We start from the raw sequence: 13779 nt of genomic DNA, 5'->3' as shown, positions 1-13779 counted from the left end.
GCACTGCCTGGTGTTGGACATTGCACATTTTAGCTGATCTTAGGCCTAACTTCAGGGCTCAATGTTGTGTGTGGCATTCACATTCTCTGAAAAAATCCCTTTGCCCAGGATTTTTCTCCTGGGAAGCTGAGAGGCCTCAGAGAAAAGGAAAGCAATTCTTATCTCGTTTGCTTCTCCTGTGTTTTGCTCATGTGAAATGTGTTTGGAGATTGTTTACCCACAGGTGATGGTTCCATTGGATTCTGCTGTGAGTTGTTTTGTCTCTTTGGCCAATCAGGGCCAAGTTGTGTCAGGACTCTGGAAAGAGTCAGGAGTCTTCATTATTAGCTTTTTAGCATTCAGTAAGTATCCTTTCTGTATTCTTAGTATAGTATAATATTCTTTAATATAATTTAGTATAATAAAGTAATAAATTGGCCTTCTGAGAACATGGAGTCAGATGCATCATTCCTGCCTTTGTCAGGGCTTCCCTGCAAATACAGTAGTTGTGTATATGATTTTTGAGCCCTTTGTGCATTTTAGTGGAGAGAATTGGTGACTAATTGCAGTTGAGAGGGTCTCCACATTGCAGATATTTTGGAAAGGAGGCTGTGGAATGAAGCACATTCATACACCTCTGCATGTGAGTTGTCATTGCCTTTCACGAGGAAAATAAAAGTTATTTTCAGGTAGGTTAAGGGTTTTGATCAAGCATCTGGAAGATCTATTTCCTTCACCCTGTGGAAATGGAATAAAAAGAATTAAAAGTGCCAGCTCTGAAATGGTGACTTGGTTGGGAGATGGCCACTGCTTGTACTGGTTTGATATTCGCTAAATAGCTGTCTATATCATCAATTATCATTGATTAAAAATACAGCAGGGACTGCCTTGCCTGACCTGTGGCTTAGCATGGCCCTTCAGCCTACCTTGCTTTGGTTTTGTTTCAGGTTCCAGTAGCATGGCTATAGCTTGGAACTTCAGCAAAATTTCTATTTTTGGTTTTACAATATTCTTAGGAGTGGGACATCTGCATGCCTTGGTAAAGAACTCTTGGCTCTGCTGTCTTCCCAGTCCAAAATGTTTTAGTTTCAGCTTGGATTTGTCTCTTTGCCTTTCAACCTTTTGTTTCTTTTTATCCTTTTGCAATAGGTTGCAGAACACTTGAGTCCAAAGTTACTTTTTTCCTGAATGTTTTTGTCATTTTCAAACTTTTGGGTTCCCCAAATCATTCATAAAGTTGTTCAATAGCACAAAGACAACAGTCACTTCCTTCCTACAGTACTTCAAAGAAAATGTGCCAAACAATCTTGAATTCCGACATTGAAAATGACACTTTGAAATCTCTCATCCAAGTGCTTTAACTTATGTGTTGCCTTTATATTGTTCCTTCCTGTTAATTAAGATATCATGGAAGATAATTATGGCTATTTTATAGATATCAGTGTATGTGTAAATCAACACCATCACCATTATCAGGCAGTTTTATTTATCTTGCATCAAAAGGAGAGTCTGAGAAGTGCCACCAGCCATCATTATACACATCCTCCTGCTCTCTGTTGGTTACTGTCACAGTTCTTCTTCCAGCATGAATTCTGGGCTAAGAATCCTTCCTGATACAGTGTCCTTGTTCTTATTTATAAAATTCATTGTAAGGATCTCTTAAAGCATTATCAAGTAGATATATTGTTGGTGTTTGCTTAATTTTATTTGACTGTAAAGTGTAGACTCTAGTTAGCTGCTTTAGTGTATTCATTTTGAGATGCTTTCTTATCTTTCAAAATGAGAATTCATGTGATATGTAAGAGACTTTTGAGTGAAGAAATTATCATTAGTAAATTCAAAAAGCTCCAAAACCATTTTAATATTGGCTTGAGATTTTCAGGTTATGTTTCTCATGATGAAGGAAAAATCACTGTGTGACTACACATGGCTGAGAGTTATCTTCAAAGAACCAGTTATGACAGTGCCTGTGACTGGAGGCCTGGAGGAGACACTGCCTAAGAGTTAATCTTTTTCTTTATTTGCTTGAATCTTGCCTCATAAGCATTTAACAGCAGTTAATTTAAAAATTACTTTAGTAATGCTTGAAGGCTGCTTCTTGAAAAATAATTTTTAACGTAAATTGCTGCGTTATTATCTCTGACTATAAAAAGATGTTCCATGGCTTCCAAAAGATAGAGGTGTCCTGATACAGATTGGACTTCTAATCATGAACCTCAGCTGCTTCACTTGATCCTGTCTGTAATCAATCCATGGGTGACAGTCCCTGGGCAGTCCATGACAAGCAGAAAGAGATGAATTTATACCCAGGTATTTCCCAGGCAAGTTAAGCTTTCAGCCATCATGAGCTGTGAGATGGCTTTTGCTGAGCTCTTTTCAGCTATAGTGGAAAAGACATCAGGAACCAAGTTAAGTGTCAAACACACTGCTGAGCCCAGCACATAACATGTATTGGACCAGGAGTACCAGGACATGTCTCTTCCATTTTCTTTTGTACTAAACTTGATTAGCAGAAAACATGTTCTGTTTAGATGTGTTTGCTTTTAAAGTTGTCTTCTTGCCCTTTTACTTTTAACTGAGGTGCCTGCAGTTACTTCTGAAAATTTCAGATTATTTTTATGACCAGAGTCTGGAAGTGAAGTCCACAATGCATGCACTACATACACCATGGCAAAACATTAAGGGTGTAAAGTTAAGAACTCTTGAATCATTATGATAACTTTGAATTACTCAATTGTCCCATCTCTCCTGTGGGCTCCTGCACTGTGCAGTGGATACAGTGAATGGCACTCACTGCATTCAATATTTCATCTCCAGAGCTGCACCTTACAGGACTGGGTACAACAGTGCTGGTTTCCATTAAGTCCAGATACAGCTGGAATGCCACCCAGGTCTTAATTGTCCTGGGAGATAAGAGGGTGGTATGTTCACTAACCACAGGGAATCAGGGCAGACAGGTTATGGGAGAAGCATCTGCTAATTTTGGGTGCTTAATGTGAGATGTGTAATGTTGTGCAAAACAGGGTTCTGACTTTTAACACAGCTTTATTCTCATTAAAGTAAAATTCCTTTCATTTCACTTTGCAACCAAGAGTTAACTGCACTTCAGTCAGACACCCAGAAAATGGAAAACGTAGCAAACTGATGTTTTAAATTTAATTTTTATAAATATAAATCTAAGTAGTTCACTTATCATCACCCAGGCATTGCAGCATTCTGCTGTGATGTTTATCTGCCTCATCCATGAGGCCTCTTGGGGACTGCCTTTTTGCTAACTGAATATTGAGGGCATTTTGCTTTGACTTTTTTTATGGGCTTGCTCTGGGCTTTGTGCTTTTCTGCCAGGAGTTTGTCTGAGTTCTTGCACCTCCCTAGAGCAGCTTGGCCCGTGCCTGGGTAGCACATCAGGGCTCACCTGCTCTGTGCAGCCCCCATGGGGAAGGTGCAGGGTGCCAGCAGCAGGGTCTCTTGCTGGAAGGGAATGAAGGGAAACCTCCTGGGCTGCTTGGGAGGGAGCTCCCTGCTCTTCCCTCAGTGTGTAGGGCAGCACACTCCCAGCACTTTCTATTCCAAGAACTGAGGGTTGCAGCTGACTTCCAGAGCTTTGTGGTGTTTACTTTGCACCTGGGCAGGGTTTTCTACTCCCTCCTACCACCTCTATCTCCTGAGGAGATGCTGCCTGCTCTGCCTGCAAACTGTGCCACTCCAGCCACAGCTGGGGCACCCCCACTCCCCCTGTTCCCTGGGGCACCCCCATTCCCACTCCCCCTGTTCCCTGGGGTATCCCCACTCCCCCTGTTCCCTGGGGTACCCCCATTCCCACTCCCCCTGTTCCCTGGGGCACCCCCACTCCCCCTGTTCCCTGGGGCACCCCCACTCCCCCTGTTCCCTGGGGTATTCCATTCCCACTCCCCCTGTTCCCTGGGGTACCCCCATTCCCACTCCCCCTGTTCCCTGGGGTACCCCCATTCCCACTCCCCCTGTTCCCTGGGGTACCCCCATTCCCACTCCCCCTGTTCCCTGCCCACTGCACAAACTGTTGCTGCCCAGGGCTGCTCTGGCTTTGGTTTTGTCTGTACCCAGAGAGGGACAGGCACCAGAGCTGTTTGTGGTGTGGGTCTCAGCAGCCCTTGACTTGTCATTTGTGTGGAAAGGAGGCCTTAACAAATGTTTGTAGGGTCTGACCCAACTTGCTCCGTTTCTTCTGCAATCTCAGGCTGGGCTGCTGATGCATGTCCTGCCATAAAACCAGTGCTTTTGCCAAACTTTGCTCTCAAGCAAGCCAACAGGGACAACGGAAAAAGGAGAAATAGGTTCCACTAATGCTTAAGATGTTTGTTTATTTAACTTGAGATTTAATTTTCCCAAACCTTCCTTTCTGTAGCAGCTGAACTGTTATGATTGAACTTTACAGAAATTCTGGGAACCTCTCTTGGAAAATGTCAGCCCAAATGTTTGCCAAACAAGACAGTGCTGGTAGCTTCAGAAGGTGTCAGACTGTTGGTAAAAAATGGTGATAATTCACTCCCAGAAAGAGAGAATGTGTCTGTCTTTCCCATACAGTGAGGGTGAAGAGCAGAGAAAATACCTGGATAAAGTTAGAGGAGGACAGAGAGAGAGCTTAGTACAGTATGAGGCCACAGGAAGGTGTAGGCACAGCTGGAAAATCAGTGACTGACACCCTTCAGAGGGGAAGAGTCACTGCCAGGAGCTCTGGAGGGGCAGCCTGGAGGCCAGAGAAGGCTGGGAGAGGGAGAATCCTCCCTCAGTGTCACCCTGGTGCTGCTCCTCCCTCAGTGTCACCCTGGTGCTGCCCCTCACTCACTGTCACCCTGGTGCTGCCCCTCACTCAGTGTCACCCTGGTGCTGCCCCTCACTCAGTGTCACCCTGGTGCTGCCCCTCACTCAGTGTCACCCTGGTGCTGCCCCTCACTCAGTGTCACCCTGGTGCCCCTCCCTCAGTGTCACCCTGGTGCTCCTCATGAGCAGCCTGGGAAGGACAGGAGCAGGAAAGGCTTTTGGATGCTCCCCAGCAGAGGCAGCCTCAGGGGTGTGCACAGGGCTCTGTGGAGGTGGGGCAGGGCAGGCAGTGGGAAAGCAAAGCTCGTTCCACTGCCCCAGGAAATGAGGAGAGTCCCTTCTCAGGAATTTAGAAGATGAGTTTTTGACAAAACAGATCTTTCCAATTCTTGCATATATCAAAGCAAGGGAGGCAGGAGTGCCAAAGTCCTGCCACTACTTCCTACTGTCTGTTCTGTTTGGAGGAGAAATTGCTGGTACTCACAGGCTTTCAGGTAGAATTTCTCTTTCCTTTTTGCTGTGTGTCCATGGTTGGTGCAGCACTGGCAGCCACTGCCTGTCCTCAGATCAGATCCCTTTGTTCCTGCTGTCTGCCAGCTCAGCAAGAGCAGGGCTGTGGCGGAGCAGGTTGTGGATTTTGCTCCTAGCTTGGTCCCAGGGGGATGCAGGAAGCTGACCTCTGAAGCTACACAGTAAATGGGATTGCTGCTCCTCTTGCTGCTGCTGTCCTTCCCCCTCCAACACTTCCTAATCATTCTTTCTTCCCCTCAGTATTTGAATTGGTTTGTTTTGTTTTACTGTCACTTTCCCCTCACCACCCCCAACAGATGAAGCTTTTCCTCTTTATTCTCCAATTCTTTGCTCCTTAAGGCTCTGCCTGGATGTCAGCCCTTCCTGAGGAGAGCTGGCACACCAGTACTGATGTTATAAATAATGTTGGCTCCTCTCCCTGCTGCTTCCCCTCCCCACATGGAGCATGATTGGCTTGATTACAGAATTTGCCCCATTTAATATCACCAGGACAATGAGACACCTCCAGCAGAAGCTTTCAAACATATTTACACTTGAAAAATTGAACAGAATGTTTTTCTCCTTGGTAAGCTGGCAGCTCCTGTATGAGATTGTGAGCTGTCCTTATGGGAAACCTTCCTTTGAACACATTCATTGCACGATGCATGAACAGCCTGTACCAAAGGAAGAGTTAAAGTGCCTTTTAAACACCCACTTTGAATCCCTGATTCTCTTTAAAGAGCTGTATCAGCAGCAACCTCTTTGCAAAACCTTAGGTATTGTGGTTTCTGGATTCTTAATCTGTGCTCTGCTAACATGTGCAAGAAAACAATTATTGCTGTTAATTTAAACAAGGACCAGGAAGCCCTGAGCTCTTTAACTAGAGTCAGGAGGAGCTGAATCTGTCTAAAGCTGGGAGCTGGTGAATGTCAGCCTCACAGTAATTGAACAGAGCACAGGATGCCAACCTGGTTAGTAAACTAAAGCACTTAGGCTGACAGGCTGTAAACACATCCAGCCCAGCCATGGCTTGGGGCCAGGGTGTGCTCTCTGATTTCTCCACATATCAGATTTGTGCTCTCTGATATCTCCAGAGCTTCCAGCCCCTCTCCCTGGCCCTGGTTCAGGTTGCAAGATTGCACTGTGACTCAGTCTTTTGGTTTTTAAGCCTTTGGCATAGCAAAAAGCATCACCCAATTGAGAAGAGAGGAGAACAGCAGGATCTTATGGGCATAAGATACCCGTGTAATTTCCTGTAGCCTGCTTTCCACCTTCCTTATTGTTTTGGTGTTTTTTTAATGTAGTTCATGAGGAGTGGAAGCAAAGCACTGATGGCTGTTTGTTCAGGTCTGGCTGGATGCTTGGTCCCAGCTCCCACAGCAGGGAGACAGGAATGCTCTGAGTGCTGCCCTGGTCCAGTTCTGTGAGCTTTATTCTGAAACATGTGGGTAGGGAGGTGGCCAGAGGATGGGAGGGCTGTGGGGAAAGGCTAGACATGGATGCTGGCATCAAAGAGGCAGGGACAGTCAGAGCATGAAATACCAGTCAGACTTGTACCAGTGGAAAACAGGCTAGCCAGGCTGGGGAGGAAGCATGGGATGGATGGACTGCTGACCGCCTGGCACTCCCTGCTGAGTGGTTGGAGTTTGCCAATCAGGCTGCTCCCACTTCCTGCTGGGAACATCCCATCTGCACTTTGGTTATAGGTGTATTTTCCCCATTTTCCTCTGTGGTCTGGTGGCTGTGGCACCAGCTCCTCCACTTGCCACAAGCAGCTCAAAGATTTCAGACTGCTGCCTTCTTGCCAGGGCAGGGGAAAGGAGTCCTCAGCCTTGGCAGGTCTCCCTGTACTGGTGGGAAGCTTGACAGCAATGCCCAGGACGTTCCCTCTCAGCTGTCCTGGCTGGAGAGCAGGAACAGAGGGGCAGTGAGGCTGTTGGAATCAGGGCTGCTCTTTGTTTCCCTTCTGTGCCAGACACAGGCAAAGCAGAAATGCCCTTGGCCCAGAGTGCAGCACAGCCTGGCTGCTGTGGGCAGGACAGTGCCCAGTCTGTGCCTGCTCACTGCTCTCCTGCTCTGGGGGAGCAGGTGAGCTGCTCCCAGCTCTGTAAGGGAGGAATGTTGCAATACCAAATCATAAACTTACTCTTCTTCCTCCTGATTTTGGCACCAAGTGAATTTCTGCATCTTGGAGTACGTTTCATAACATGTGTGACTTTAAAGTGCCCTGAGGCTGGAGCAGCACAGGGGCTGTTTTCCAGATGTTCCTGGTGCTCCATCAGCCCCAGCTGACGCTGTGAGCAAAGGCCTCCCCCAGCAGGAGCTCTTGTCAGGACACAGCTCCCGGAGGGAGCAGGAGCAGCAGCACAATGCACAGAGCAGCTCCCTGGTGCTGCATTGATCCCTGACACAGCAGGAGCAGGGGATCATCTTTTCACTCTGGAGGAAGCTGGATGTAAATTTGAGGTACTGCACTGGAGATCTTGTAATGTGCCCTGTGATTGTTGGAACAACTCCCCTGAGGTTTCTTGAGCAATTGCTGTGCAGAGCATAAAGCAGCCAGTGCTGTCCTGTGTCCTGTGCCTGCACTCCTGCAAGCATCACCCTTGGACAAATGCCCCTGTTAACAAAGGCTGAGGACAAATCGTGGACTTTGCACAGTGCCCTTGTGGTAATGGGCAGGAAGGAAGGCCTGCAGTGTGTCCTGGGAGATGTTTGTCTCTCTGAAAGTGCATCTCTTGAAGGAGGAAATTAACATTCTGGCAGAAAATGCCTCTCTGTCAGCTGACAGTGCCCAGCAAGGGCTGGCCTGTAAATTAAAGCTTTTTCTTGTGAAGAGAAAACTGTTCTCAGTGCTCAAAGGAAAACTGGTGTGCCACTGTGGTGATGGGGAAGTTTAAGTCATTGCAATAACTTGTCATTGTGTGCTGCTCTTTACAGATGTTACAAACATACCCAGCTGGTTTTTAAGTCCTCACCTCCTCCAAGAGAACCTGGTAAAGATAATTATAGGGCTGTGTCAATATTGACCACTTACCTCATCCTCAGCACTGCAGACTTTGGAGCACTGTTAGTTTTCCTCAATGCTTCTTTGTGTAGCTGTACTTTTTCTTTTGTGAATGTTGTAAGAAATCTTTGGAAACCACGAGCAATTGTGTTTTTCTTGCACCACGGCTGCCACATCCCTTCCTCTTTGGACGAAGGCAATCTTTGTTAACCATCTTGGGGCTGCCTGTCTTGATTATGTGTGTGTACCATGCCTTACAGAGTGGTCCATGAGCTGGGCATCCAGGCACTCCTGGCACAGAGACCCCAAGGAATGGTCACAGCCCTGTTGAACATTTCCATGCCAGTCACAGGGCTGTCCATGGATGCAGAGTCTGGTGCAGTGTTCATTTTACCATGGAGTTTGTCACTTGTGTTCTTCTGAAGTCTTTTGAACACTGACTGGTGAATTATAAATTTCTGCCTTCTTTGAGGTGCCCTTTCAAGATTTTAAAGGGCTCTGTGGTTCTTACTGAATGTCACTGAAGGGTGGGCTGCAAAGAGAAGTTCTTCTTTCCATGTAGTACCTAATGTGTGTGTAAATCTTACTCATTTCCTTAGAACAGCTTCTGTCTGACACTTTTATTTAAGAGGTGGTGGTGGCATTTGACACCTTGCAAAATTTTTATGAAGTAGTTGCTGCAAGTCTTTTAGGCTAGAATACAGCTTGTGAAATTTAATGAAACTGTTTGAAAATCAGGATGGTTATTGATGAGACAGAATCCAGAAATATCTGGGAGCGTGAGGATCTGTTTCTTTCTTTGTGTTGTGCGTGGGCTCAAAGTCACAGGATGTGATAGTTCCTCAAACTGAACCTCCTGCCCAGGTACCTCATCTGTACATCTGCAGAGGACCCTAAGTGCAGCTTTTTGGGGGGCAGCTGTAAATTCAGTGACTAGAGAGGAGTGTACTGCTCTGCTTCCTGATCCTCCCACTGTGAAATCAAAAGCTTCAGATTCCTCTGGATATTAAGAGTAGGATGGAGCCCCAAAAAACCTACCCAAATCCCTTGAAAGGCATGTACCCTTTCAGAGCCAGCTTCTGACTCTATTCTTAGAGACATTTAACAACATAAAAAGGCTGCAAGAGTTTTAAAATGCTATTTCTGTGAATGACAGAAATAAAAAGAACTGGGAATAGGACTCTGTAAAAGGGGGATGTTCCTCATTATTTATAACCTTCATTGCTCGACCAATTTTTTCTGGAGTTTTTGGAAAGACTCAGTTTCACTTTATCAGGTTTAACACTTTTTCAGGTAACAGTTTTGAGAGGAAGGATAATTGAAATTCAGCAGAAGGGATTTACTGCTTCTTTTAGCACTTCATGCTAGTCTTCCCCATTAGCCCTTGAATGCAGTTATGTGGGGCCTTTTCCCCCTCTCTTTCTTCAGTTGTTCTGGTTAAGAACTCCTTCATGGCATCCCAATAAGAAAATCAGCATGGGCATTCCAAGCCATGCTGATTATTCCATCCTCTCACTAGCAACAGGCACTGTGCTAGGTGGCACTGAAAAATAATTCAGGGAATAGAGGGAAGAGCAGCCCTGTGGAGCCAGGTCAGGCTGTGCACACCTGGGGAGGGGCACAGGAGTGATCCTGTCTGCCCACAAACACAGAGTGATCCTGTCTGCCCACAAACACAGAGTGATCCTGTCTGCCCACAAACACAGAGTGATCCTGTCTGCCCACAAACACAGAGTGATCCTGTCTGCCCACAAACACAGAGTGATCCTGTCTGCCCACAAACACAGAGTGAGTGATCCTGTCTGCCCACAAACACAGAGTGATCCTGTCTGCCCACAAACACAGAGTGATCCTGTCTGCCCACAAACACAGAGGGATCCTGTCTGCCCACAAACACAGAGTGATCCTGTCTGCCCACAAACACAGAGTGATCCTGTCTGCTGACAAACACAGAGGAGTGATCCTGTCTGCCCACAAACACAGAGTGATCCTGTCTGCCCACAAACACAGAGTGAGTGATCCTGTCTGCCCACAAACACAGAGTGATCCTGTCTGCCCACAAACACAGAGTGATCCTGTCTGCCCACAAACACAGAGGGATCCTGTCTGCCCACAAACACAGAGTGATCCTGTCTGCCCACAAACACAGAGTGATCCTGTCTGCCCACAAACACAGAGTGATCCTGTCTGCCCACAAACACAGAGTGATCCTGTCTGCCCACAAACACAGAGTGATCCTGTCTGCCCACAAACACAGAGGGATCCTGTCTGCCCACAAACACAGAGTGATCCTGTCTGCCCACAAACACAGAGTGATCCTGTCTGCCCACAAACACAGAGTGATCCTGTCTGCCCACAAACACAGAGTGATCCTGTCTGCCCACAAACACAGAGTGATCCTGTCTGCCCACAAACACAGAGGGATCCTGTCTGCCCACAAACACAGAGTGATCCTGTCTGCCCACAAACACAGAGTGATCCTGTCTGCTGACAAACACAGTGATCCTGTCTGCCCACAGACACAGAGGGGTGATCCTGTCTGCCCACAAACACAGAGTGATCCTGTCTGCCCACAAACACAGAGGAGTGATCCTGTCTGCCCACAAACACAGAGTGATCCTGTCTGCCCACAAACACAGCTTTGGAGAGCTCCCATGGAAGGAGGGAGGGCATTGCACAGAACAAGGGCCCTAACATTTGTTTAGGAGGATGAATTCTGAATTTTTAAGTTCTATGTTTTGAATTTTGTGAAGAGGTCTGGGCACCTAATTGAGACACCACAGTTGGATGACTACAGCTGAAAACTGTAAATAATCTAAGTGGTGTCAGTTGCTGGTAAATAAAAATTTCTTTAATGTTTTATGATTGCATATTTCTAGAAACAAGATGCTCATCACAAGTGGATGTTTTGGTTTTTAGTCTGAAAGTAAATTGAACAAACAAGTGTGCTCTGGTCAACTGAATGGTCTTTTATTCTTCATCCTCATTCTTGGGTTTTTTTCTTTCTCTCTCTGCAACCTGCTCTTTATTTTTTTAATATTTTTTTTTTCTCCTAAACAACTTCTTTGTAGAGTGAGCCAGACCTGGAGAAGGGCCTGGAGATGAGAAAATGGGTCCTGTCAGGAATCCTGGCCAGTGAGGAAACCTACCTGAGCCACCTGGAGGCCCTGCTGCTGGTAAGGCTGGGCCCAGGTGCCAGTGCAAACACTGGGGCTTGAATTTTCACTGCTGCTTCTGTCCAGAGTTTCCCTGAGCTCCACATCCCATGGGTTCCAAGTTGCTGGGTGCAAAAGGTACCTGCTACACCCCCAGTAGAGAGGGAGGGTTACAGCAAAGGAGTGGATGTAGCAGAGTTTGGGGGTTGTTAATGTGGCAGTATCCAGGAGCTCTCTTAAGTATCTGTGCTAATTATTAAATGTTGCTGTACAGTTGCACAGAGATTAGGGAAATGGAGTGCAAAGGGGTTTTAATTGCAGCATTAATAACCAGGGAAAATCCACCTACCAGGGGTGGCTGATCCTCATGAGAGACCTTGTTCATGTCTAGCTTTTAGGAGTTGTGTGAATACAGACCTCACTTTCCATTAGGATGAAGAATAACTCTATGGAGGGATGTGTTGCAGTGTGGCAAAGGTGAATGCTCATAGTTTGCATGACAATTATTTATTTCTTTCCTCATTTCAGCCTATGAAGCCTTTGAAAGCTGCTGCCACCACGTCGCAGCCCGTGCTGACCAGTCAGCAGATTGAGACAATATTCTTCAAAGTGCCTGAGCTCTATGAGATCCACAAGGAGTTCTATGATGGGCTCTTCCCCCGAGTGCAGCAGTGGAGTCACCAGCAGCGTGTTGGGGACCTCTTCCAAAAGCTGGTGAGTCAGCTGCCATCCCCAGAGGTGCTGGGACCCCTCACCCATCTCCCAGGAGCTGGGGGTTCCCTCTGGTGCCTGCAGAGACCAAAGGGATCTGTGGCTGGAGTAGATGAGAGGTTTCTCACCTCCTCACTTTGCCACTGCAGTGGAGGCCCTACAGCAAAAGTGGCTCTTTCATTGTCTTTAATTAAAGACTGCAGCAAGCTGTGGTGGTAAAATAATTACAATTTCACATAAATGTTGAATCTACAGGGTTTCTGCAGAGTCCAAAAAGCATTTCCTTTAGCTGGAGATGGGACAGTGGCAGTATTACCAAGTGAACTTCTCAACACCAGTAGTAAAGCATTCCTCATAGCTGTGGAACTCCCCCAGTCATCCTTCCCTCCCTCTCTGGTGCTTTGCTCTGCCTGGTGCTGATTTATGGCCATCACCATTGGCTTTGCTTCTCTGCCACTGTCCTGGCCTTTCTGCTCCCCTTGCTGTTGTGCTGATGCAGTGAACCTGCAGCTGAGAATCCTCCAAGCAACCTCAAGAAAATTCTCTGAGTGCAGAAAAGGACAAAGACATATACAGCATATTCCTGAGGCTGAATTAAAATTGCTGAGTTTCTGAGCCAGATGACAAATTGTTTGCATTCTAGGAGGTTTTTTTGGCCCCTTTAGCCTCTCCCCTAGCATGTGCAGAGAGCAAAGGATTAAAGGAGCTGTTTTTTCCTTTTTAGAAAAGAAAAGAAGCTCTGCATTCCTGAGGTGCTTCTGGTTCTCAGGGTAGGAGTGACATTCCAGTGAGGGGTTTATTGGCTGGGGAGTGTGCTTTGCCAGGGTCCATCAATTGTTAGCAGCTGTGTAGCCCAGCATCAGCCCCATCCCCTGTGGAGCAGGGGGAGCTGGCCTGGAGGATGATGCTTTCTGTACATGCCAGCAGCTCAAGATGAAAATGCAGGAATCTGCTTTTCACTGCCAGCGTGTTTTAGCCAGGAGGGGTCAAGTTGGTGCCTTGGTGAATAGTTCATGGTATGCAATTTGAGCAGCTGGTTTGAGAGGACAAACCCAGCTGCTGCTGGGTGCTGAAGCAGACACAGAAAGCTGCTGGAAGTGGCAGCCTCACAAGCTGCCCTGGAATTGTGGTGCAGCAATGGGAACAGCACTAACTGGAGAAGACCTGAACATATTCCTTGGCAGGGCTGTCCAGCAGCCCTCTACTCACTGCACACCTACTCAGACTTTTGTTTCAGGCCATTTCGTGTTGCTGGCTGATCTTGGGTGCAGGAGTTCAACCCTTCCTCTGCTTTTATGTTCCCCTGATTTTTCTGCATTTGTGACAGAATTAGATGGTTTTGTTGGATTAGCATTGGAAACAAAGGAACAAATTGCCCTAGTGCAGGAGGCTTGGAGCTGGCATGGCAGTGTTAGTTTCGGGTGGTTTGGTACAGCAGTGGTGGGAATTGCTGGATGAGATAAAGCTAATAATTCTTGGCAGGCACTGGGAAGCAACTAGATGAGAGAGACAGCAAGAACATCAGGCTTTATAAGGCATCTCCACTGGATGTACATCAAATCTTGTGCAGCAGACTGTTTACTCGTGGTCATGTCATGCAGGCTGATGATAAACACT

At 46.7% G+C, this 13779-nt stretch overlaps 1 protein-coding gene across 1 annotated transcript in view; it reads left to right on the top strand.

Moving 5' to 3' along the window:
* BCR (BCR activator of RhoGEF and GTPase) overlaps positions 1-13779 on the top strand; it is a 100463-nt gene that overhangs the window by 47715 nt on the left and 38969 nt on the right. Inside the window, exons 3-4 of the mRNA XM_063173294.1 lie at positions 11368-11472; positions 11980-12165. Of these exons, the coding sequence (XP_063029364.1) occupies positions 11368-11472; positions 11980-12165 (291 nt within the window). The remainder of the gene's footprint in view (positions 1-11367; positions 11473-11979; positions 12166-13779) is intronic.

This window comes from Melospiza melodia, chromosome 20 (genome assembly GCF_035770615.1).
Source record: "Melospiza melodia melodia isolate bMelMel2 chromosome 20, bMelMel2.pri, whole genome shotgun sequence".
NCBI classification, from domain to species: Eukaryota; Metazoa; Chordata; class Aves; order Passeriformes; family Passerellidae; genus Melospiza; species Melospiza melodia.
The sequence above is the reverse complement of the archived record's forward strand: the minus strand, read 5'-3'. Positions and strand labels throughout refer to the sequence as shown.